The sequence below is a fragment of the Ochotona curzoniae genome, unplaced genomic scaffold (genome assembly GCF_017591425.1).
Source record: "Ochotona curzoniae isolate NIBS_2020 unplaced genomic scaffold, NIBS_Ocur_1.0 contig_1, whole genome shotgun sequence".
Lineage (NCBI taxonomy): Eukaryota > Metazoa > Chordata > Mammalia > Lagomorpha > Ochotonidae > Ochotona > Ochotona curzoniae.
In genome coordinates, this window is record NW_024464918.1 from 32,594,460 (window position 1) to 32,619,608 (window position 25,149).

The window sequence follows — 25,149 nt, forward strand, 5'->3', positions numbered from 1 at the left end:
GGGGAGGCGCGCGGGGAGCTCTGTCCGCATCTTCCTTGTCTGCTTCGGTGCTGCACCTCGACCTCCGCGTCCCGCGCTTTGCAGACGCCGTGCAGACGCTCGCTCGGGACCGCAGGTGGGCGTCCTCGTAGCCCTCGTAGCACGGCGCTTTGGGATGCGGGCGCCGGACGCTGAGGGGTGCAATCCTGGAAGGTGCCCGGGGTCGGCAGGGCGGACGGCCGCCGGCTGAGGTGCGAGCTGCCTCGGCCGCGGTGGGTGCGGCCGGGAGTCGGGCTCCCGCGCCTTGCCCGTGTGGCTCCACCTTTCCGCTCGCCAGCGGCCCGGTCCGGCCTGGGGACGTGGCAGAGCTCCAGCAGGCCGGGTCCCCCCGCCCCCCTCCGGGCCCCCAGACGGAACCTGCTCCGGGACGAGGTTCGGGGTTGCTGTCAGCCGTCGCTGTCTCCAAGTCTTTATCCAGAGAGATGGCGTGGACGTTTCGCTCTGCTGACACGTATCGGCGTCCCGGTGCTGGACAGGCTGGGCTTTCCGTGATCATTCAGACAAGTTTGTTTGGGGTCAGAGGTGAGAGTGCATAGCCGGAGCCCAGCCTGTCCCAGCGCCCGCTCTCTGTCCCAGGAGGCACCAGTGCATTGTCAGTAATAATTGCATTTAATGCTGCTGGAGTGGCCGTAGTCCCATTATTTCATTTCTTGCAAGTATCAAGTATCATTCTCTGGCTTTTTTTGTTTGTTTAAACCGAGGCAAAAGCAAGTGAGAAGAGCAGGGCCTGGCTGAAGAATAAGAACTCCATTTTTGAATCCGAAATTTCCTTAATGTTGATATACAGATGCAGAGCTCACTCGGTATTGTGGAGTCAGTGTCAGAAGCTTTGAAAGAGAGCAGTTTGTCATTCCCAGGTTATGGCTTTGTATTCAGTCTGCAGGTTCCTTTGCCAAGCAAGGCATTGTCACAGTGTCAACGTGGCTTGCGGAATCTGCTGTAAGACTGAATGGGATCTGGTGTAGAGAGGTGATGGCATGGCAGCTGAGGAGGTGGGGCAGACAGGTGGCTCTGGCGAGTGAGGCAGTGGGAAGCCGGCTTCTGCTTTGCTTCACAGGCGCTGAGCGGAAGGAGCTAACCGCCTGGTCCCCTGTCCCCCACCAGCGTCCTGGCTTGGCATTGACTGACTTGTTGGAAGTTTGGTGCATGCTTTTCTAACTTTCCATCCCGCAGCGTTCCTCTCTAGGTTGGAATGTCCCTTGCACCCTCCAAAAGTGATGTCTTTTTGACTTCTCCCCGGCTTCTGAGCCTGTCGCCCGCGCTTGTCCGAAACACTCTGCGTCCTCAGGCTCCATGGTCAGCTGGGTTTCTTCCTTTCCTTTCTGCTCACCTCCTCCCCTGCAAGATCATCTTCTGTCTGACTAAAGGAGTACTTGGTTTTAAATCATTCTCCCTTTTGCTGTGTTCTTCTCAGGTAACTGTCTCAGATCTGGTTGTAGACATTGTTGGATCAGTGATGACACCCACAATTATATGGTTTCCAAGCTCCAAACTGAGACAGAGTCTGCTTGGATGATTGAAGGATGTTAAACTTAGCCTGTCAGGGGGTTCACCTCCAGCTGCTCCAGGAAGATGACATCCACCCAGCACACTCCCTCGCTTCGTGGGTGCATGCCATGTGTCTCCATATCCAGACAGCCACGGTTTGGCCACCTAAACTGATCTTGAACTATCTGTCCTCCATCTCTGCCGTCACCACCTTAATCCAGTCAGTTTGTCAGCCTTGGTGCGGCTGGTGTGACAATCAGACGCTGTCTGCATTGTGTGCGAGTCAGCCCTGGTGGGCACAGTGACCCCTCTCTGTGCATGGTTGGTCCTGGTTGTCCATGCCTCCTGTCAGGGCTGCTTGTGTGAGGGCCTTTACAGTCTGCATCCATCTGCTCTTTCTGTCCAGTGACGTCACATTTTTATAGATCCCCTCATTTTAACTTTATTTCAGACAAGGGGAAATCCCCTACCTGCTGGCTTACTTCCCATATGTCTGCCGTAGCCTGGCCTGGACAGAGTTAGTGGCCAGCAGCCCAGTCTGAGTCCCCCCGGGTGAGTACCAGGGACCCTACGTAGAGCACTGCCCACTGCCTTGTGGGACATGCATTAGCAGAATGCTGCAATCTGCAGAAGGCTTAGGATGCCAGCCGAGGCCCGTGATATGGGCTGGGCTGTTAGGCCACATGCTTGCCCTAAAGGAGTTGTTTCAGGCACAAACACGATTTGCTGCGTTCAGCATCAGTATCCTTCAACAAGTGAGTGAAGAAGCTGAGACACATGTGCAATGAAGTACTGGTCTACAGTACATAGAAACCACTATCGACGCATCCAGCAACTTGGGTGAATCTGAGGGGCGTTAGGCTGTGTGAAAAGTTTACCTACGGTACAGTTCTGATTATGTTATGTTAAATGGGAAGAGGTTGCCCGCTGGTGGGCATAGGAGTAGCACAGGGGTTTCTTTGGAGTCAGGAAGTGGCTCTGCCTCCTGATGGTGTGATGGCTATGAACAAGCCTCTGTATGATGAAACCGCAGAACTGAGCACACACACACACAGACACACGTGTGCATGTTCTGATGGGTGGTGGTTATGCAGATTGGTGTGTAACAAAGTCTTCTGACCACGCACACATGTGTGCACACATGTCCTCATTGGTAATTATACAGGTCTGTGTACGTGACAAAACCTAACCACACACACCTCCTGATTTTAATGGTTCCATGGGTCCGTACATGTGGCAAAATGTCACAGTGCGTACACACAGGTGAGTGACAAAACAGATGACGTCTGCAGGGCAGTTGGTACTGGAACAGCAATGTCAAGTTCCTGTGTTAGATCTTTGTACACAGTGAGTGGCTAAGATGCTGTATTACTGAGTGAAGTGGAGTCGGGAGCATTTAGGAAGTACACTACTTTTGCATTCTCTTATGAATCTAAAATTTTAAGATAGTTAAAACAGCTGATGAATTTGTTACTTTCCGCTTGGATGCCCCTAGCTTTTTCTTAAGATCTTAAAGACCCAGCTTCTTGTTGGTTTAAGAAGCCCAGTTTGTCCTTGGCTGCCCCACCCTGCTGTCCCTGTCCTCACTCTCTTCTGTCCCTTGCTACATTCGCATTCTAGGGGTGTTGCCTCTTCCATGCAGGAGCCCTGAGAGCTGCTGTGTTCTCAGATCAGACTAGCTGCACTCACATCTCAGCCCTCTATGACTTTTGCGGAGAACTCTTTTGTAACTTCTGAGTCAAAACATATTGCTGTCCAAAGCCTATGCTTACCCCCGGGGCATGTGGCTCAGGCCTTGTACCTTATTATTATTTGTTTCTGGTGTGGAGTGTCAGGAGTGTATCTGTTTTTACTCAGCATTGTATGGTGTTTAGCCAGCATTTGTTACGTGAGTACACACATCAAAAACAAATTTGCCAAACAACAGGTGGATTTTATACATGAGATGGATTGAATATTTGCACTTTTTAAATACGTTTTTTCTGTTTTGTGATCTATTATCATTGGTTAGGGCTCTGCCAGCAAGTAGTATTTGTTTGCGGTTAACTTTTCTGAAACCTGAGATGTATTATTTACTTGTTTCTGGATGTACTTTAAAATGTGAATTTGGGCAACTGGGAATCAATGCATTTATTAAAACCACCAGGTAATAGTTTATAATGGAAGAAGAGTTCCAAAAATACATTAAATATTTGAAGCATAATAGTAACTAAAATATATACACAATTTTAATGTGCGTTCATGTGGTAGAAATTGAAGTAGTGTTTTACTATTTGAAATGCATTGGGTAACTAATATTGTAGTTAACATGAAGTTGTTTCCCATTTATAGAGTGTGTGTTAATGTCACAGACGGCTAATGTGGTCAGTGTTCTCCAGGAGGATCTGGTAGGAACTTTGACAAATGCTTCACCTAGAAGAAATAAGTTGTAAAAACAGTAAAGCATACGTGTGTTTCTTCATAGTGATTGTTTTCACTGCTCTTTATGCACGCTTTAAAAATGCAGTTTTCATTACTATGATATTTATTACATTGCACTATTTTTACAGTGTATCATAATTGGAGAAAAATGATGGAAGAGAGTGGAATAGAGACAACCCCGCCTGGGACACCTCCACCAAACCCTGCAGGCCTGGCTGCCACTGCCATGAGCGCCTCTGCCAGCCCAGCTCCTCTGGGTAAGCAGTTGCCTTAACATCTTAGCGTTTCTAGAGTTGTATGATGCTGGGAGTGCCTGGTTACACTTTCTCTTATCTTTGTCAGGATGGAGGGAATAGCCTTCTTTATTGAAAAAAAAATTGAAAAATAGCCTTTTTTTTTAAAGTAAGAAAACAGCAGTGTTTTGCTTTAGGTAGACTTATTGTTCATAGTCATATTAACAATACCTGTTCTATTGCTTACAGTAACAGAAATATTAAAAAAATCCTGTGCCAGTTTTATGTAATATCCTGTGTCCCTGTGGTAACCCTTTTGAACCTCAGGCTTTTATAGTCATACCAGCGATAAAAAATGGCTTTATTTAGTGAAACTCACCAACACAAATAAACCAAAACCCAAGATCTGCTTAGTGAATAATGGCATAATTTAACTGCATCTAGATGCTTCCGTATGAGTGAAACATCATTTGCTCTCATTTAGTGTTAATTTATACATTTAAAATAATTCTTGGAATATGGCCTATTAACTTTTTAAGATGTGTAAGAAGAAAGTAATGAGAAAAACTAGTTAAGGAACATCTCTAATATTTTTCTTTTATCCTCTCCACCAGCCGCAACCAGTTCATTTTCTTCTGCCAACGTGTCCACCCTGGAGTCCTTGGCGCCGCACGCCTACTCCACTCCTCAGCCGTCCCTGGCTCCTGGCAAGCCGTCAGCGCCTCTTGTGCCTCCTTCCCCAGTTCCTTCTGTTCCACCACTTGGGACTTCTCTGCCACCTCCCATGTCCTCGGCACCTGCCGCAGCTTTCAGTAACCCTCCTCTGCCCCACCTGCCCCCTTCCACCTCCGCTCCAGGAACTCTGTTGTCTGCTGCCGCTTCCGGCCCTCCCATCTCAGGGTTTTCTGTTGGTTCGTCCTACGACATCACGAGGGGACACGCAGGAAGAGCGCCGCAGACGCCCCTCATGCCATCCTTTGCTGCACCTCCGGTGACAGGTAATTTGGTCACATTAGACTGCTTTCCCAGGCCACAGGCAGGGAGCTGGAAGGGAAGCGGGGCTGCCAGGATTAGAACCGGCGCCCATATGGGATCCCGGGCGTGCAAGGCGAGGACCTTTAACCACTTGCGCCACCGCGCTGGGCCCAATTTGGTCACATTAGTAAGCTGAACTACGTGACTGTAGTTAGTGTTGTATTTTTGAAAACTCTGTCTTTATTGAGATTCATTCCACATATTACACAATTCAATCTTCTAAAGTGCATTTTTTGGGTGAGCATTTGGCCAGAGGCTAAAGTGCCACTTGAGGAGCCTCCATCCCTTTAGAGTGCCTGGGTCTGAGTCCCGGCTAGCATTTCAGTTCCAGCTTCCTGCTGACATGGACCTTGCGAAGCAGCAACTGCTGGTGCGGGTCCTTGGGACTCTGTCACCCTCATGGAAGACCTGACACAGTTCTGGCCTCTCCATCTTCCTTACAAATGAAATAAAAAATAGAAAAACTAAAGTGTACAGTTCAATACTTGTTACTTTATTTACAGTTGCCATAGTTTTTGTAAGAAGCTACATTTTATCTAATCATTTTAATTATGTATTGAAGAGAGAGCACTCCCACTTGAGAGATCACCTACTGCCTCTGATGATGTGCATTGGCAGGAAGCTCAAGTGGAGAGTGGAGCCAGGACTTAACCCAGCACCATCAGTTGTATAACCTTTCATCATGCTTAAGGAAACCCCACACCCATGGCTGGCAGTTCCTATATTTCCCTAATTCTCACCACTCTAAGCAACCACTAATCTGCTTCCTGTCTGGATTGGTTTATTCTGGACATTTCACACAAATGAAATTCTGATCTTTCAGGGCTAATGTCTTTCACTTGGAATGTTTCAGGGTTTGTCCATTTGGCTGTGTGTGCCAGCACGTTGTTACCTTTCATGGCTAAGTAATAGGCTAGCATAATGAATAGGTCATGTCTTGCTTAGTTCATCAGTTGCTTTTGGCTTCATTCCACTTTCTGGTGGTGTGGATAGTGCTGCCTTAAACACCTGGGGAGGTGTGTGTATCATTGAGTCTCCATTCTCTTGGGTATAGACCAAGGCATGGAATTCTGACTTATGTGCTGCTCTTTGCCAAAGCAGGTGCACCAGTTTACTTTCTTAGTAGCAATGAATGGAGGTCCTATTGTTTTTGTGTGATGTAAAACTTAGTATATAATTAGCATAGGAGGTATCAGAAGAAATTCTAGAATTTTATCTTAACATTTCTGTATTTGTAAATATCAGTGTGAAATCTGATATTTTTTCAATATGTGCTTGAAAAGTTGTCAGGGCTAAATAGCCTGGGGGTAGTGTCATTTGCCTGGATGTACCAACAGTTGGTAATCCTGGGCCATCACTACGTCAGTTGCTTATACATTTTTGGCTTCTTGGGAATGGTTATTGGAAACCAGCTGTCAAAACTTCATCTTGGCTATGTTAGGGGAAAAAGCAACTTTGTTGTGATTTTTATGAACTCAACTTTGTTATCTGTTTTTACACATAAAATACATTGCAGAATATAAATTTTGCATCCCTGTCTATGTATGTGAATTTTCTATTTGAGTGAAAATGGTAATTGCCATGCTTTTATGTGATGAATGTAGGTCTTTAATATTTTTATAGATTAAAGAGTTTAGAACAACTGCTATCTACTTCCCATGCTAATTATAACATATACTTAACTTTTTGTTTTAAGATTCATTTATTTATTTGAAAGGCAGAGTTTGTGGAGCAAGAAAAAATAAAGAGATCTTCCATCCATTGGTTCATTCCCCAAATAGCTGGGTCAGGTCAAAGCCAGGAATCAGAAGCTTCTTCTGGGTCTCCGTTTGTAGGTGGTGGGGGTCCAAGAACTTGAGCTTTTTCTGCTGTTTTCCCAGGAACATTAGCAGAGAACTGAATCGGAAGTGGAGCAGCTGGGGCTTGAACTGGCATCCATATGACATGCCATAGATGGTAACTTTACACACTATGGCATGATGCCAGCCCGTTGATGAGCTCTGTGATAAAAATATTTTTGTTCATTTTTGGAACTCTTGATTTAAGCTCGTATAAAGGGAAATTAATTTCTTTTTTGGAATTCTGTTTGATTTGCATTTTGTAAAGGCATGGGGTAACATTGAGTTTATGACTTAATCTTGAAATGCTTCAGCATAGATTATGTTATTAAAGCTTACTTAAGCCACTTGCCTCATATTTATGTCATTTTTTATAGGAAAAAGATTATGGAATAAATCATACATGTTAAAATTTTTTACCACTGACTAGGTATTTTGCCAACCCCCATTACTCAGCAAGCCAGTTTGACATCTCTGGCGCCGGGAATGGGGACCCCGTCAGCCATTACCTTCCCGGAGGAACAGGAAGATCCTAGGATCAGTCAAGGACAGGATGAAGCGTCTGCCGGAGGAATCTGGGGTTTTATTAAGGTAAAAGGCACTTACTTTTTTTTTTTTTTAAGATTTATTTATTTTTATTGGAAAGTGAAATATACAGAGAGGAAGAGACACAGAGAAGAAAAGAGGCATTTACTGTTAAAGTTACTTTTGATTTTGAAAATGTAAAATAATGAAAAACTAAAAATATTTATTTTTATCACCAGTTTTTGTAGTGTTTTGTATGCATATGCATATTTATGTAGGTCTACTTTTTTTAGTATAAATCAAATTGAGAGTGACTTGCGGACACTATGTTGATGGAGTTTTGCTTTTGGCAGAGGAAGGGGGTTGTAGCTATAAGAGACGATCTTCCCAGCCGTAGAATATTGTAAAACCGTATGCTATTTAATGACTACTTTGCTTTTTATGCTATTACATTTTTGTTTGTTTTACATGTTTTATTTTATAAATCTGTGGTATGTTATTATTGTAATTGTTTTTAAAGGTTGATTGAAAGACAAAAATTTGTGCAGCACAATGTTTAGAAATATGTACCCATTGTGGAATGCTGAATTGAGCTTTTTGTATTATATATTATTGTAGTAGAAAAACTTAAACATCTATCCTTTTGGTGATATATAGTGTTCTTATTATAATCAACTTGTAGTACCTCTTATAACTGTTTTCTGTTTACAGTAGCAAAGAGATAACGTGTATCTTTTCTAGTGGGCATTCGTACATGTAAATGTTTATTGGCATCTCTGTTTCATTGGAATTAATTATTGTTATGATAGTATTCATTGAGTGAGTGTGTATTAATTTGTTTCATGCAGGGTGTGGCTGGGAATCCTATGGTGAAATCTGTGCTTGATAAGACAAAACATTCAGTTGAAAGTATGATTACAACGCTGGACCCTGGCATGGCTCCATATATCAGTAAGTGTATAAGTTAAATCAGTGGCTGCCATTGTTTTTTTAAAAGTATGTTTCAGTGTTAGCCAGTCATTGTAATTTCACTTTGTCTCCATTGATGATGTAGTCAGTGGAAATCTTGTTATGCCACATTTTCAGGCAAGTCTTTGTTGTTATTAATTCTTCGTGTTCTGAGTCACCAGAAAGTGAATTGTGAGAATACTACCAAATGAAGTTGGGAGGAGTGAATTATTAGTATATGCAGTTATTGGATTTTTCAATTTTTTTTTTATAAATTGAAAGGCAGAGTTGGAGAAGGGGAGAGATGGAGCGATTGTTGATCCACTGGTTTGCTCTGCAGAGGCTGTAATAGCCTGGGCTGGGCCAGGAACTCCTTCCAGGTCTCTCATGTTGGTGCCAGCTGTCTGGCACTTAGGCCTGCATCTGCTGCTGCCCCAGGCGCATTTGCGGGGAACTGAATCAGAAGTGGACCGGGTGGGACTCAGGCTGGCACTCACATGGGATCCCGGCATTTCAGCCAGTGACTTCACTTGGCTACACTGCAACACTGGTCCTTGCTCGTACAAGAGCTAAGATTGGTTAATGTGCATTTTATGTTTATTCAGTATTGAAATTTGGAACAGTACTCTTTGTTCACACTTGATTTGATGTTGATCAAATTATCTCTTTTCATAAATATGTTTAACTCCGGAGTAATATTTTGTAGGACATTAGTGTAGTTATTAATTGTATCTGATCATTGGATTTGTTGATATGGCCGTTTTAACCAGTTTTGAAATAGCATCAAGAATTCTCCAACCACCTGACAGAGATGTGGCCTGCGACTTGACTTTTAGCATATATAGCTAAGATGTGAAGAAACCTTGAAACTGTTTAGCACCACTGACCATGAGTAATCCTGTAGAAGATAGGGTCCTAAACAGATTTCCACTGTCAGTAAAAAACCACAGCTTTCATGGGTGTTGAGCGTGTTAATTGACTCTCCAGCAAATGCCGGAGGAGAACAAAGGGGTAGCAGTAGGCTTGTCGTCAATCATTGGTCGCATGCCTCTTCAGCAGCGACTGTCACAAAAGCACTGCGAGGACTTAACCACTTGCGCCACCGCGCCTTGCACGCCCGGGATCCCATATGGGCGCCGGTTCTAATCCCGGCAGCCCCGCTTCCCTTCCAGCTCCCTGCCTGTGGCCTGGGAAAGCAGTTGAGGACGGCCCAAAGCTTTGGGAACCTGCACCCGCGTGGGAGACCCGGAAGAGGCTCCTGGCTTCGGATCGGCATAGTATCGGCCCGTTGCGGCTCACTTGGGGAGTGAATCATCGGACGGAAGATCTTCCTCTCTGTCTCTCCTCTCTGTATATCCGCCTTTCCAATAAAAAATAATAAAAATAAATCTTTAAAAAAAAAAATAAAAAAAAAAAAAACAAAAGCACTGCGAGGCAGATTTTATTGCCTTGGAATTTGAATGTGGAACCCGAGTTCAGAGAGAGAGGTTATTGTCAGAAGTCTCACAGCTTGGTGGAGGGGGATTAAAACCAGGTACAGGGTTTTCATACTTTGCCTCTCTTGAAACAAAATTGAGTCAAAAATGAGCTGAACTGGTCTTTGTAATTGTGTAAGGGATTCATAGGTTGGACTATCCTTTATATATTAATCTCATATATTCATAATGATCAAATATTTCATAATGCATAGTGTTATTTTCTTCACACTACGTGTTTTGACTGAGGATAGAGAAAAAATTAATATTTTTTCAAGCCCTGGTTGGTGTAGTGTTCCTTGTTAGGATATGAAAGTAATGATCTTATTTAGTTACTTACAGCCAGTTGCATGAGGTGGCACGTGTTCTTTCTACAAAGAAAAGTTTGGTTAGTTTATTTTCCCAAGGTAACCAAGCCAGTAAATGACAAAGCCAAGACTCAAATCCAAGCCTGTGTCACAAGCCAGTGATTCCACAACAGTCAGAACAAGGCATAAACCAAAGGAGAAAAGGGAAAAATACAGAAATGAAATTTTTATCACTAGCAAATTTATATTAGCAAAACAATAAAACTGTCAAAATGCTAATACTTCACTGCTGACAAATCTGATCTAATACAAATCAAAATGAAATTTATGTGTTTTTTTACGATATTCTGGAAATCACTTAATGTATAGACTGCAAATGTATCAGAAGCACAAAACGTATCCTAAGTGGGTTGTAGCAAGCCTTAACCTTCTCCGTTCTGATTTTCCCCGCATGACACAGAATCAGAAGCGGTCTGGAGCTGTAGCTCAGTAGAACTCTCCCCGAGGGCCAGCAGAGATGTTCGCTAGGAGAGAAAAGCCCTCTTCCTCGCTGTCCTGTGCAGCCCCTCCAGCTCCTGGTCCCTCCTGGAGCTCCAAAGTGTGATCTGTGGACTAGCACACCAGTTAGGAAAAGGGATCCGTGATGTTAAAAAGTGCAAAAACCAAAAATCTAGCATTCAGGAAATAGCACCAAATGTTAGGTTAAAATTTTTTTGTTTTGTTTTGTTTTTAGGTTACAGTTTTTAAGAAAAGTCATGTAAGACATTTGGTCAAATTACTCTGGCCAGAAATAATAAGTACAAATGTTTTAAATAACTTTGAAAATATTTTTTTTCATATTTTATCATCTGAACATTTTTAATTTCCAAATTTTAATGTTATTTTAGCACTTACATTTCCAGAGCCTTATTAGAACAGTAGTATGTGTATTTATGCATATATATAATTTATAAATATGGCATTTTCTCTTTAATTTAAACTATGTGAATATGTAATAATTTAAAAACCCTGATGACCACTACATTTGTTTTATAGATAGAAGTGTTTCGTGGTGCTCCTTGTTACATGATTTCTGTACAACATTTTTTTTTTGAGGGGATCCTACATATGGAACTGGTTCCTGTCTTGGCAGCTCCACGTCCCATCCAGCTCCCTGCTTGTGGCCTGGGAAAGCAGTAGAGGATGGTCCAAAGCCTTGGGACGCTGCATCCACATGGGAGACCCAGAAGAAGCTCCTGGCTCCTGGCTCCTAGCTTCGGGTCTGCTCAGCTCTGGGTATTGTGGTCACTTGAGGAGTGAACCAACAGGTGGAAGATCTTTATCTCCTTCTCTCTGCAAATCTACCTCTCCAATAAAAAAATATATATCTTAAAAAAAGATTTTTTGAAAAGCTCAATTACAGAGAATCAAAGAAGGAGGGAAAGACAGGAGATTCCGTTTGGTGGTCACTCTGCACATGGTTGCAACAGCGAGCTGTGGGCCAGGCTGGAGCCAGGAGTTTATTCCAAGTCTGCCATGTGGGTGCAGGGCCCGAAGCCCTGACGCCATCTTCTGCTGCTTTCACATGTGCATTTTCAGGGCACTGGACTGGAAATGGAATGGCCAGAGCATGAGCCTGGCCCACATGGGAGGCTGGCATCATTTGTGGCACTTTAACCCACATCCCACAGCACCAGCCCCTGGAGCACTCTTTCACAGATAACTTTGTATCAGTACAAGCGTTTGTTTTTGCTTTCTGTAGAGTACCTGAAATGTGGAATCTGGGCTTTGCATGTTGAATATTTAATTCCTGTGATTGCTGTGTGGCTAAAGGACAGGAAATGGATATCAACATGGTGTGAAAAGTTTGGTAAATATCTATATGTATTAGCCAACATCAGGAAAACCATTTTGATTTGCAACCTTAAAAATATATTAGATTTATCCAAAGTATAAATAAATGAGACAGTAAAAGTTGGATAAATTAATAGAGCGATACAGTCAATATAGCTGTTTGCTTCTCTCTTTTTTTCTTTGTTAAAGTCACATTTACAGAGAGAGAGAGAGAGGGAGAGAGGGAGGAAAGGAAAGGAGAGAGAGAGAAGAAAAGAGAAGAGATCTTCTATCCTGTGGTTCACGCTTCATATGCCCCAAGGACCCAGGCTGGGCTAGGCTGAAGCCAGGGACCAAAAGCCAGGTCTCCCACGTTGGTGACAGGGACCGAAGTATTTGGACCGTCTTCCACTGTTCTTTCCAGGTCATTAGAGGGGAGCTGGATCAGAAGTGGAGCAGTTGGGACATCAGTCTGTGCCCATATGGGATGCCAGCACCACAGGCAGTGGCATTAGCTGCTAGGCCACAATGCTGGTCCCAATATAACTTATTTTTATGTTTTCTACATTACTACGTCATTCTCCAAACTGACTGGGGTGGAAAGCTTTTGGGGAGCCATTATTTGATGCTGAAGAAGTGCTTCCTGGATTTATTAAATATGGAAAGTACCGAGTTCATATCTTGGTTTCTAATTGTTGGTTCTCTCAGTCTTTGATCTGTTAATGAGCATTGTGAATCCTAGGAAAGGAATACAATGTACAGTGTTCCTCAGTGATTGGCTTCGAGATTGTGTACAGGCAGAGCTGCTAGTTTACCTGTGGCAGCAGTTCATGGAGAACGTGTGTGGTGTAGGATCCTCAGAACCATTAAGATATGTACCTTCTTCTGCTGACAGACAGCACTCCCACAGCCAATGTGCCAACTTGCCGTTTGTAGAAGTCAGAAGGCAGTGGGGTTGCGGAGCTGAGCTCCTGTTGGAATAAGCTGCTGTGAGAAGAGAGGGTGAACATGTGCCTGGTTGTGTCTGAGAGTTTCCAGGGAAGAGGAGTTCAGAGGCCAGCAGGCCCAGGAGTGGGTACTGCCGTGGGCACCATGTGCCTCTTACTTTCGGTGAGGTTTGTTTTGCCCCAGTGTCCTCAGTCACATGGAAAGGGTGATGATCTCACTCTTGGAAGGTTTATGAAGTTGGTAATAATTAGAAAGTGTTAGTACATGGCATGGTTGTATAAGAGTGTTAGGTTATTTGAGATTGAAATTTTCCTTTGGTGTTTTTAGAATCTGGAGGTGAACTGGATATTGTGGTGACCTCAAACAAAGAAGTTAAAGTGGCAGCTGTCCGCGATGCCTTCCAGGAGGTGTTTGGCTTGGCTATGGTTGTAGGGGAAGCCGGACAGTCCAACATCGCCCCACAACCAGTGGGCTACGCAGCTGGCCTCAAGGTGAGAAATAGAGCACGTTTTAGGGCATTCCAAGTGGCCCTTACCTTGTCATCATCGTGGTCATCATCTCGCAGTCTGCGTGAAGTGACAGTGTATGTATGGAGAGATGAAGATTAACTGTGCTTTTAGTTAGACGCTTAGTTAGACGCTTCTTAGTATCACATAAATATCACATAAATCTGTGTTAGGTTTTGGTTATTGGGGAGGAAAAGAAACAGCCAGAGAGTTTATAAAGAGAGTAATTTGTTCTAAAAGATATCTTAATCTGTTTTTAACCTTTCCATTGGTGCCTTTGGTTAGAATACCCTTGGAATTCATAAGCTTTTTATCACACTGTTAACGATATTAAAGTTCCAGGACTGTGCTCCTCCCGACAGCTACCAGCACCCATCCTTAATCCTTCTCTTCACCTCTGACACCTCCTCCCACGGCTGGACCCTGGCTCACGCCATGCCTCTGACATTCTCTTCTTGTATGCATCAGTAGTTATTGAGGAAGTTCTCATTCTTCTTCCTTTCTTTCTTTTTCTTTTCTTCTTTTTTTTTAAGATTTATTTTGTTTTTATTGGAAAGGCAGCTATACAGAGAGAAGGAGAGACACAAGGAAAAATTTTTCCATCTGTTGATTCACTCCCCAAACAGAGTTAACTCCCCAAAGGGCCACAACAGCTGGAGCTTAGCTTATGTGAAGTCAGCAGTAGGAGCTTCTCCCAGGTCTCCCATGCGGGCACAGGGTCCCAAGGCTTTTGGTCGTCCTCTACTGCTTTCCCAGGCCGCAAGCAGGGAGCTATCTAAGAAGTAGGGCAGCCAGAACGTGAACTGGTGCCCACACAGGATGCTGTGCTTGGAGCATTAGCCAGTTGAGCCATTGCAGTGGCCCCTCCTTCCTTTTTCTTTAGTGCTTCTGCACTTGACTTCCAGGATCCCACATTTGGGTGCTTTCCTGCATTGCTCCCTGTTTGCTCTGTTCTTCCCAGCTTCTGCTGGTCATGTCGGTCATCTTTGTGCTGGTGGCCCTAAACTTCTCTCCCCACCCGTCCAGCTGACACAGAGATTCTGTCTGAAAGGTGTCCAGTTCTTGATTTTCATCATAGTTTGTGTGTATTTAACTCCGATGCACCTGCAGTTCTAGCACGTGTGATTCTCTGCGAGTTGTCACCAGAGTCTTGGGTTTGGAAACACTCGCTGGGTAGCATTCAAGCGAAACAGCCACACTGAACTGAAAGCCTGAAAGCGCAGCATTAGATGGACTGCAAAAAGGCTACCTGTTTGCAGTTCACAAGCTGAAACAGGAAGCAGGGCGTGGCCTTGTCCAGTCCCTGACAGAAATGTATCAGGGACTCAGGTGCCTTGCTTCTAACTGTGCTTGTCTCAGTCAAATTCAGCAATCTTGAATCTGCAGATAACAGACAGCTGTTTTCACAGAGAACTGCATTCTGTTACAATACTGGTGTTTATATAAATGAGTTTATAAGAGCTTGCATTTATTAAGAGTATCCTACTCATGTAATATATGTAAAGCATTAGGTAAGGTCATTGCCATAGTGTATTTCACTGAGAAAAAAATCGGTTGTGTCAGTTGTAATTGGTCACCCAACATAATTCCATGTTACTTTCAGGTTATTTTTATTTATTTATTTTGATCTGCTTGAAAGAGCAGTAGAGGAGGGAAGCAGGGAAGGTGAGAAGGGGAAAGATTTTCCATCTGCTGTTCTGTTCATCAAATGCCTACAAAGCTGGGGCTGGCTCAGGCCGCAGCCAGCAGCCAGCAGCCAGCAGCTAGCAGCCTCAGTGCCATTTCCCCTGTGAGCGGCAGGACCCAATCAGTTGATCCATCATCTGATGTTACCCAGGGTGTGTTAGCAGGAAGCTAGATGGGGAGCTGAGTTGCGGAGACTCAAACCAGCCCAACCCTGTGATACGTATTGTGGATATTCTAGGTGGTGACTTAACTTGCACACCCTAGGACACTTCTGTTTCTACTAGACAGTGCTGTATGGATTTGATGTGCTTTTCCATTCGTTTATAATACTTTAAATGGAATATGAAGCCGTTTTACCCACATGTCAGTGTACATACATGCACCTTTTCTGCTTGGAGCCATGTCACAACAGTGAAGCTGTGATAGATACAGGATGAATCAAGGCACTCGTTTCCTGCCTTTGCACTTGTCATCTAGCATGTGCTTTCGCAGAGAGCCCTGCTGTCCAGGGATGTGCATCAGGCAGTGTCCCTGCTCCCCGAGGGTGTCCTGGAAGGTCGCTGTGCTGGAAATTTAGCAGAGCTAACTGATGGATGTTAGACGTGGCTAGTTTCATCCAGAAATGAAAATTAGTATGATAAGTGAGTAAAGTGATGATGTATCACAGTGAATGAACCAGTTATATGTATAAGGTGAGTCATCAGGCTCGGTGATTTTTATTTGGAAGAAAGGACAAGTCACATATATAGATGAAAATTATTTTAAAATTTCTACAGTGGTCTTGGAAGAAAGGGTAACCTGAAGAAAATACTAAAATAGGAATCGATTACTGCACAGAGAAGTTGGAGAGCCTGTTAACAGTTAGGACTGACACAAGGGCCTTGTATAAACTGGGATGTGTTGGACCTGACCGTGTGATGTGAGTGTTCATAGTGATGGTACTTTGTTTTAAAAAGAAGCATGTGAGAACTTATCAGTTTAGTCATGTAGTAAAGGATAAACACATCTGACAGGTTAGAAATTGAAATGGTTTATTCACTGATAGGAATTTGTGGCTTTGAGTCTCAGGGTGGTGGAGACTGGTAGGGGTGCCGAGTGCACTGGTGCCAAGTTCTCAGGTGTTCAGAAAGGTGACCAAGTGCTCAAGTGGGCATCTGTCACCACGGTTAAATGTGAAAGACGTTTAAGGAGGTATTTCTGCTACTTAGAAAGGAAAGGGAAACTTTCATTAAGTTTTCTCAGAATGAAAATGAATTTCCGTAACCAGCCAGCTGTGTGCAGCAGCTGCTTTATTATGGAGAATTTTTGTTTTATTTAAGGACAGCTTTTCAAAGCCATTTCTGTGACTGCAAATAGGCCTGGGGTGGGGGGAGTAAAACCTTTTTTGTAAAGATTTACTTATTTTCATTGGAAAGGTAGATTTACAGAGAGAAGGAAAGACAGAGAAAAAGATCCACTGACTCACCCCCAGATGGCTGCAACAGCCGAAGCTGAGCCCATCTGAAGCTGGGAACCAGGAGCTCCTTCCGGGTCTCCCATGCGGGTCCCAAGGCTTTGGGGTCTAGCCTTCTGTGTAACTCACTTTCCAATAAGTAAATAAATGTTTGAAGAAAAAAAAAATCGGTGAGTATTGAGCTGGAAAGGCTGATAGGCGTTCTTTTCCTCAGGAAAAGCCTTTATTTCCTGGACTTTTTTTTTTTTGCCAGTTCAGTTTGTTTTGTGATTTTATTACTAAATGGAAAATTTGCATTCTTTTTTTTTCACCATCTTTAATTAGAGAAAGCTTGAAAGTAAAGTTCTAACAAATTTGGCAGCTGTTTGCATTTCTAAGAAACAGCAGAGGGCGCCAATGAGATGGAAAAATCATAAGGAATGGTTTGAGAATTTTAACCTGTTTTTTTTTTCGAGCTCATGACTTTTCTGAAATAAATTTAAATTTGTCTTTTAAACATGAAATAACTTAAAGAAATCCTTCAACCACAGGTAAAGTTAGGAAGTTTCTGAAACTTGTATCGAGTATTATTTTATTGGAAAACTGTTAACAGCTATAGCTTTCTATAGTATATCCAACAAGTAAAGATTAGTGAATTCTACACATATTTTGAAAATATGTTGAATTTTAGTTACTCGCCCGGTTGCCCAGCATGAGCCCCGTGAGCGCAGTGCCATTCTAGGGGCTTCCAGTTGTTTACTGTGGCCTCCTGCCTGTTTCTTGATCCTCTGCACTGCTAAAAAATAAAATCCTGTTCTTAGAGCAGTTAATGCCTGTTGACCTTGATACAAAAGGCTCTACATGTGCGTCTCCTAAAGAGGCCACATTTTATTATTTTCTTTATGTAGCTGAAAGGCAGAGTTAGAAAGAACATACTCTTTCATATGCTGATTCCCTCTCCAGACCCTGCAGCATCTGGGACTGTGCCATGCTGAAGGCAGAATCTGGAGCTTCTTCCGGTCTCCCCGTGGGTGCAGGGCCTAGGGTTACAGAGAGGGAAGGAGAGATTTTCTAGCAGCTGATTCACTCCCTAAATGGCTACGATGGCCAACCTGGGCCAGTTGAACCAGGATCCTGGAATTGCCCATGAGTTTCTCATGTGGGTACAGGGGCCCAAACTCTTGAGTCTTCTACTTTCCCAGGTGCATTATCAGGGAGGTGACTCAGAAGTGGAAATGCTGGGATTTAGACTGGTCCTTCAGAATGGGATGCCAGCACCGCAGGTAGCAGTTTAACATAATGTGCTGCAACGTGGCCCCACTGTTTGCTAATTTGGAGAAGTGATTCCTCACTCCTGCGCTTGTTGTCTAGGGCGCCCAGGAACGTATAGACAGTCTGCGTCGCTCAGGAGTGATCCACGAGAAGCAGACTGCCGTGTCGGTGGAAAACTTCATTGCAGAATTGCTGCCTGACAAGTAAGAGGGTTTTGTTTCTCCTCAAAGCCAAATGTAGTTGGATCTGGAGGTTCCCATCAAATGCCAGCAGAGGGTGTATCATTCTAAAACCAGTACTTGACTAGCTGTACTAGCTGACATTTTTCTCCTTTTTCTCCCTTTAAGTATAAAATGAAGATACCTGCTCTCTAAGCTTGTGCCAGTGATCACAGTTGAAAGCACTAGATGTGAGCTCTCGCAGTGGTGCCGGCTTGGATACCACTGAGCAGCATGCATGATCATTTACGCATTTACTCAGGGTGACAGAACGGTGTGGGGAGACCTGGAGGCAGTGTTGGGTGTGACGCTTGCTGGCCACTTTCTCAGAAAAACCTGAAGATGATGTAATCCATTATCTTTCTTGAAGGCTCTGTAATTTTAACAGCTGGGATTTTTTTTTAAGATTTATTTATTTATTTTCATTACAATGTCAGATATACAGAGAGGAGGAGAGACAGAGAGGAAGATCTTCCGTCCAAGTGACCTCAACGGCCGGTGCTGCACTGATCTGAAGCCTGAAGCCGGGATCCCAGAACCTCCTCTGGGTCTCTCACATGGGTCCAGGGTCCCAAAGCTTTGGGCCGTCCTCAACTGCTCTCCCAGGCCACAAGCAGGGAACTGGATGGGAAGTGGGGCTGCCGGGATAGAACCGGCACCCATATGGGATCCCTGCGCGTTCAAGATGAGGACTTTAGCTACTAGGCCATGGTGCCGGGCCCCAGCTGAAGTTTTAATGGTAATTTTTTTTTTTTGTAGATGCCAACTGATTTAAAATAACTTTGAAATTTTTTACACTTGTGCTATGGTTTTCTTGCTTTTCTTTCAGTGTTTTTTGTTCATTATTGAATAACAGTGTGTCTAGTGCTTTGTGGGTGTGGTGTAGGGAAAATGTTCTCCAACCTGGACCATGTATTCTGGGTCAGTTGGCAGTGAAATGAACAGCTTTAAATTCTTTGCTGAGATGAAACATTATATTTCAGTGAGGAGAAATGCAGGTAGGGTGAGATGAAATTCATGAGTGGTTAGTGCTTGAATCGATAAAACTGGGATAAGCAAACGTGAGAGTGGAGAGGACTTTGGCAGAAGGCGGAGGTAATGGTAAGGTACTCTGGGGTGGGTGATTGCATCAGCTTGGCAGGGAGCTTGTTGGATGGCACATCAAGAAGTGATATGGGGCAGATAGTGCACAACTTTGAATTCTCTGAACTCACAACAAATTTTGTTGTGTTACAACAAAAATGTAATTCTGAAAGTGCTTCTTCTGTTTCTTGTGGTGTTGTCAAGCATGACAGAGCAAGGTGGGGGTTGAATCCTTCATTCATTGGTTCACTACCCCATGTCTGCAACGATCACTCATGGGTTCACTACCCAAAAGCCAGGAACGAGGAACTCCGTCCCACATGGGTGGCTGGAGCCCAAATCCTCAGGCGGTCACCTGTGCTCGGGCACATTAGGAAGTAGCTGAAGAGTCACTGAGAAGCTGGTCCCTAGGTCTTCACAGGACAGTCCCACGGGGCGTCTCCACTTGCTGCAGCGCAATGCCCACCCCCCCACACACACACTGCTTTTGAACTCCTACAGTATTCTTGGTGTTGCACTGTCAGCATTCATTTTGGTGGGCCCTATGGGGGTCTGCAGTTTTGCTTTGCTGCCTCAGATTTTTCTGCTGCCTTAAGATCTTCTTTTGATACTATATTGTAATGCAGGGTTGCTCACTAGACATGCTGTTAGTTTTTGTTTGTCTAAAAGCACTTTAATTCACCTTTAATTTCAGTTGGTGTCGAGGTTTCAACTGGCGGTTCTTGTCTTTAGGCCCTTTAAAGATGCGTTGGAGTTGCTGGCCCTGCTGTTTGTGATGAGCAATCAGCTGTCTCGTTTGGGCTCTGTGAAGGTGACACCAGGTCCCCTCATCTGCAGTCTTGACTTCACAGATGTATTATCTTGACTGAAAAAGCAGTCATAAAAATCTGAAATACTGATTAGTAAATGCTATTATTTATTGTTTCATATTTGGGAGCATAATTTTAAGATTTGAATACTGCAGACATTACAAGCTTCCATTTTAATAATCAATATATAAATACAGGTCTTCTCCATTTTACACGTCGGTGTACTTCATCATATCTAGCGGCTGTTAGAAATAGGATCTTTGGCTCTTGTGTCACTTCAGCTCCTGCTCCTGTTTAGTTTCTGATTTTAGGGTATCCGGTGTCCCTGGTTTTAGCTAATCGCATCCTGTGTTTGGCCTCTCTTATGTCAGATTTAAAACAAATTACTTTATATGCTCTATTAAGTGGAAGAATATTTCTTTGATTTTAGAAGGCCTTTTTCAAAGATTCACTTAGTGTGGGTAACTCGGGGAGTTACCAGGATTTATCAGCAGTGAGGCGAGTGTCGTTTCTCCAGAATGTGCTGACTTTTTTTGGTAGTAGCTTTGTTAGTTGACTGCATATCTGTGATAAAATTGGCAATACAACATTACCTGTGTTTTACAAGTGATATTTTAAATATAGTATTCATGATAAGCTATTTGCATCTACAGAGAACGTAAGTTTATCTGTTACAAATGTATGTATTCTCCTTTCATCATCCCACCCCATCTGAACAAGAAGGGCAAATTTCCACAGTAAGCCATTTACCCTTGTGTTTCTTTGTGATTGCTCCCCATTCTGTTTCTCCTCATGAAATTAAGCCAGTAGAGTCAGATCTTATTGGTTGTGTATGTTGTTTTCTTTTGGTTGATTTTTAAAAAATTCTTTCTTGATATCTGCTGATTTTTATCTCAGTAGTGGTCTTGGTTTATTTTTTTCCTTTGTTCTTATTACTATTGAGTTACTCATAGCCCATACATCCTCTTGCAGATGGTTTGACATTGGCTGTTTGGTGGTTGAAGATCCCGTGCACGGCATTCATCTAGAAGCATTTACACAGGCCACACCAGTGCCTCTGGAATTTGTACAACAGGTTGGTTCCTCCTTAGCTTACTCATTATGCATCAGAACCTAACATTTTCAAAATATAACTGGGTAGTGGATAATGTTTCTGACTTTGCTTCAGTCTTTTTTTTTAATATTTATTTTATTTTATTTTATTTTATTTTATTCAAAAGCCAACATGGGAGAGAGTGAGATCGTCCATCTGCTGGTTTATTTCCCAGATGGTCATAATGGCTGAGGTTGGACAGGGCAGGACTGGGAGCCTAGAATTCAATACAGATGTCCCGTGTGGATGGCAGGAGCTCAAGTCCTTGGGCGTGTTACTGGGGAGCTGGATTGGAAGGTGGGCAGCTAAGACTACACGTGGCAGTCATGTGGTTTGCAAGCATCACAGGAGGTAGTTTAACCTACTGTATCACGATGCCCACCATTATTTCCACCTTTTCTCTTTTAGCTTCTTTCTTTGCTTTTTAATTTTCCTGTCGTTCCATATTATCTTGTTACATCTGCTTGCCTTTCCAGCTGCCCTGAAGTAGATATTCATACATTATGTGATTGGTCATTATTTTGTTCGTGGTTTTGTTTTTATGGTAATGTTGCTTATCCTGAGGTTAGAAAAAGATTTGCTGTGTTTGGTTAATGTCTACTTTTCACTGACTCTTGCCTTTATGTGACATTTTCATTTTCAAGATTTCTCCATTTGCCCTTTCTTTAATTTGGTCTTTCTTGTTAGTTGGTCCTGAGTAACAGTTCACTATGTGAAAACTGAGATGATAGGATGCCCTCAAGTTTATTGACTGAAAGATGGACTCAGGGCTCAGTGCAGTGGCTCGGTTGGCTAATCCTCTGCCTTCACTCGCCAGGAACCCACATGAGCACTAGTTCATGTCCTGCTTCCCCACTTCCCATCCAGCTCCCTGCTTGTGGGCTGGGAAAGCAACAGAGGATGGGCCAAAGCCTTGGGACCCTGCACCCGCATGGGAGATCTGGAGTAGGCTGCTGGATCCTGACTTCAGATTAGCTCAGCTCTGACTGCTGTGTCCATTTGGAGAGTGAGCCAGCAGATACAGTCTTTCTGTCTCTCCTTCTCCCTGCAAATCTGCCTTTCCGATAAAAATAAATAAATAAATAAATCTTAAACAGAAAAAAAAAAAAAAGAACAAAAGGGTGGTGTTCCTATTCCTATACTTTCCAAAAGAATGTAAGCATAAAAGTATTAATGGTAATTCTTACTTTTTTATAGTCTTTTATATTTTCTCTAATTCTTTCATAAGCAAAATGAGATATAAATACGTATTTGCTTTGGAATATCTATACTATTAAATGGTGTTTTGTTACCTTTTTTTATGGATTTCATGAAATTTTTATCGTGATTATACTTTTGATATTGTTAAATATAATTCCAAAAGTATCTCAGGGTAATTTCGACTTTGCAGGCATATGTGCATTTGGTAATACTGTTGGATTCTCTCCCAAGAAAATGTGCGTTACACTTACTTATAACTGTGGTGTATGTTTCCCTGAAAGCATTTGTATCCCTCTTAGAGGTTTACAGTTTAGAAAGAGGCCTAAGAATTGATGCTTAGTATTTTTAAATTGTGTTAAAACTTGTAAAATTTTTCAGAAGTTATAGACAATCTTTTTATAGACCATTCAGTTTGCTCCACCCTGAAGGTGATTCAGATATGCTAGTGAATATGCTAGTGGAGAATAAGATGGGCCTGCACTCCCTGCTGTTGCAGGATGCCGGTGGTGTGACCGCCACGAGCAGCACATCCAGTGTGATCCCCCTTCCCAGCAGGGCCGTGTGTAGACACACCCACACATGTGCTGGAGAAATTCAGATGAGTGTGGGAAGGAGACTTGGAAAGATGCACAGCTGAATGTTCATAGTGGGGAATTCAAGAGGATGTCATTTACTTTTTTATGGTGCCCCTTATATTTGTGAGGGTTTTTTTGTCAACTGGCTTTCAAATTGAAATGGTAATAAAAATATTTGTATTAAAATTCCTGCTTTGACTAGCAGAGCCCTTCCTCCTTATTAAATCCAACCTGAAGTGTATTATGCGTCTGCTTCTTTCGTAGGTAGGTCTTTCTTTTCTTTTTTGAATTCAAGGGAATAGAAATCAGCCCTTCAGGAAATGAATTGAGCAAATGTTCACTGAATTGGTTGAAGTTTTAACACGCAATTGGGCTTTTGTGATTGTAAAAGACAATTCCAGTGCTGACTTCGGGACGAACCTTGTTGTTGAGCTGAAGCAACACTATGTGGTGCTGGGGTTTAAGCCACCTGAATCACTGCTCTGGTACTTGATGGACTCACTAGAATTAGATTATGTTTGAACAAAAAGGCACAGTGGAGATCTTTTCAACAAGCAGACGTGTATGGTATTTGGTTCTTTCATAGCTCTGTACCTTTGTGCAGTTGGTAGTGTAACAGCTATGCTCTTCAGAGTTTGTCATCATCTGTACAAGGAACCAGGGAGACTTGGAAAGATGGCTTGTTGCAGTGGTATCTTGCAATGTACTGTAATACATGCCCTGGTTTCCCCACAGGCTCAGAGTCTGACTCCCCAGGACTACAATCTGAGATGGTCAGGCCTTCTGGTGACAGTAGGCGAAGTCCTGGAAAAAAGTTTAATCAATGTCAGCCGGACTGATTGGCACATGGCTTTCACTGGTGTGTCCCGTCGGCAGATGATCTACAGCGCAGCCAAAGCGATCGCAGGCATGTATAAGCAGCGCCTGCCCCCCAGGACCGTGTGAGCCAGGCTGTCAGGCTCGTGGATGGGAAGTCTCGTCTGAATCCAGCATTTTGATAATTATCCTATAGGCTGCCATTTTTCTTTGTGTAGCAAGACATGGTGTTAGTCTAATTGGTAAGAAGAAACGTGCTTTTTATAGTCATGTAATTTCACATGTGATAGTTCTCAAAAAAAAAAAAACGCAAATATATTTATAGCACAATTTATTATCTCAGATTTATAAGGTGACAATTCATGTGCAGAAACACTTAACCTCATGATTTTTACTTGATTATTTTGTTGTTTAAAGATATGGTTCGTTAAAGAAAATGTTTATTGATTATTCCCTAAAAGCTTCTGTTGCTTCCCTTCCCTGTTGGTCTTTGATGCCTTTGCCTGTGTGCTGGCTCTTGGAGACGGTGCCCGGGCACTGTGTGGTCAGACTCTAAGACGGCATCATGTCAGGAGGTGGTGCACCTTCCTGTGTGTGTTTTCAGTAACAGGGACAAAACAACGGAATTGGTCATTTTCTTCCTGGCCAACATGTATATGTATAGTCTGGGAAAGTATATTTTTTAAAAAATATGATTTGGAGCATTTTACAGATTTACGCAACATTCATTGGGATAATGCAGGTTGTTTTTGTTGCTGTCTGATAGTTTTGGGGACAGCTGGTTAGAGTGTGGCTCAGAAGCATTTGTCGTAGGGCACTGCTCAGTGCTTGCAGCCGTTGTTTCTGCTTCTGCCCGTTCCCCACACCACAATGGAGCTCTTGAAAGGGTTTTGTTGCTGTTGATTTTGAGGTTATATGCCTCTTGTTACTTCTTAGTTTGCCTTAAATACTCATTTTCTAACTCTGCCATTCTGCCTTTACTTTTTAGGAATGTTTTCAAAGAAACTATTTTATATTCAATGTGGTGTGTTTAGTCCATTGTGTTTGTATTTAGTTAAGCTTCCCTCTCTCCTCAAGTAATATATTTTACCATTTTTGGATTTATATAAATGAAAATTAAATGTTTTTTTTTTTCTGATATTCTTGAACTCTGTAAGCCCAAGATAGCCTTTTGAAGATCTTTCTGATAAATATAGGATCTGCTTTTTGTTTGCTGTTCTGTGTAGTCCTTTGCATGTAGAACTCATGGTGTCTGGCCGTTGTAAAAAGGTGAGAGAACTTCGGGGCCCGTGCTGCCTTTACTGCCCAGCTCTCCTCGTAGCATCGTTCAGGTGCTTATATGATTCTTGATCCTCACCTGGGCTTAAGGAGAAGTCAGTGTTGATTTTG

The 25,149-nt window shown here is 43.0% G+C and overlaps 1 protein-coding gene across 1 annotated transcript; it reads left to right on the top strand.

Moving 5' to 3' along the window:
- Positions 1 to 25,149, top strand: PRRC1 (proline rich coiled-coil 1). The gene is made up of 9 exons (XM_040970295.1): positions 1 to 115; positions 4,077 to 4,205; positions 4,796 to 5,179; positions 7,485 to 7,645; positions 8,428 to 8,530; positions 13,398 to 13,561; positions 18,066 to 18,169; positions 21,049 to 21,151; positions 23,680 to 25,149. The coding sequence occupies exons 2-9, from the start codon at positions 4,097 to 4,099 to the stop codon at positions 23,887 to 23,889; spliced, it is 1,338 nt and encodes a 445-aa protein (XP_040826229.1). The 5' UTR covers positions 1 to 115; positions 4,077 to 4,096; the 3' UTR covers positions 23,890 to 25,149.

Excerpts from the sequence above, each read along its gene's own strand:
- PRRC1 (XM_040970295.1), top strand. The coding sequence starts at position 4,097 with ATGATGGAAGAGAGTGGAATAGAGACAACCCCGCCTGGGACACCTCCA. Across the intron at positions 8,531-13,397 it reads TGGCATGGCTCCATATATCA|AATCTGGAGGTGAACTGGAT; the intron begins GTAAGTGTATAA and ends TGGTGTTTTTAG. Across the intron at positions 21,152-23,679 it reads CTCTGGAATTTGTACAACAG|GCTCAGAGTCTGACTCCCCA; the intron begins GTTGGTTCCTCC and ends GTTTCCCCACAG.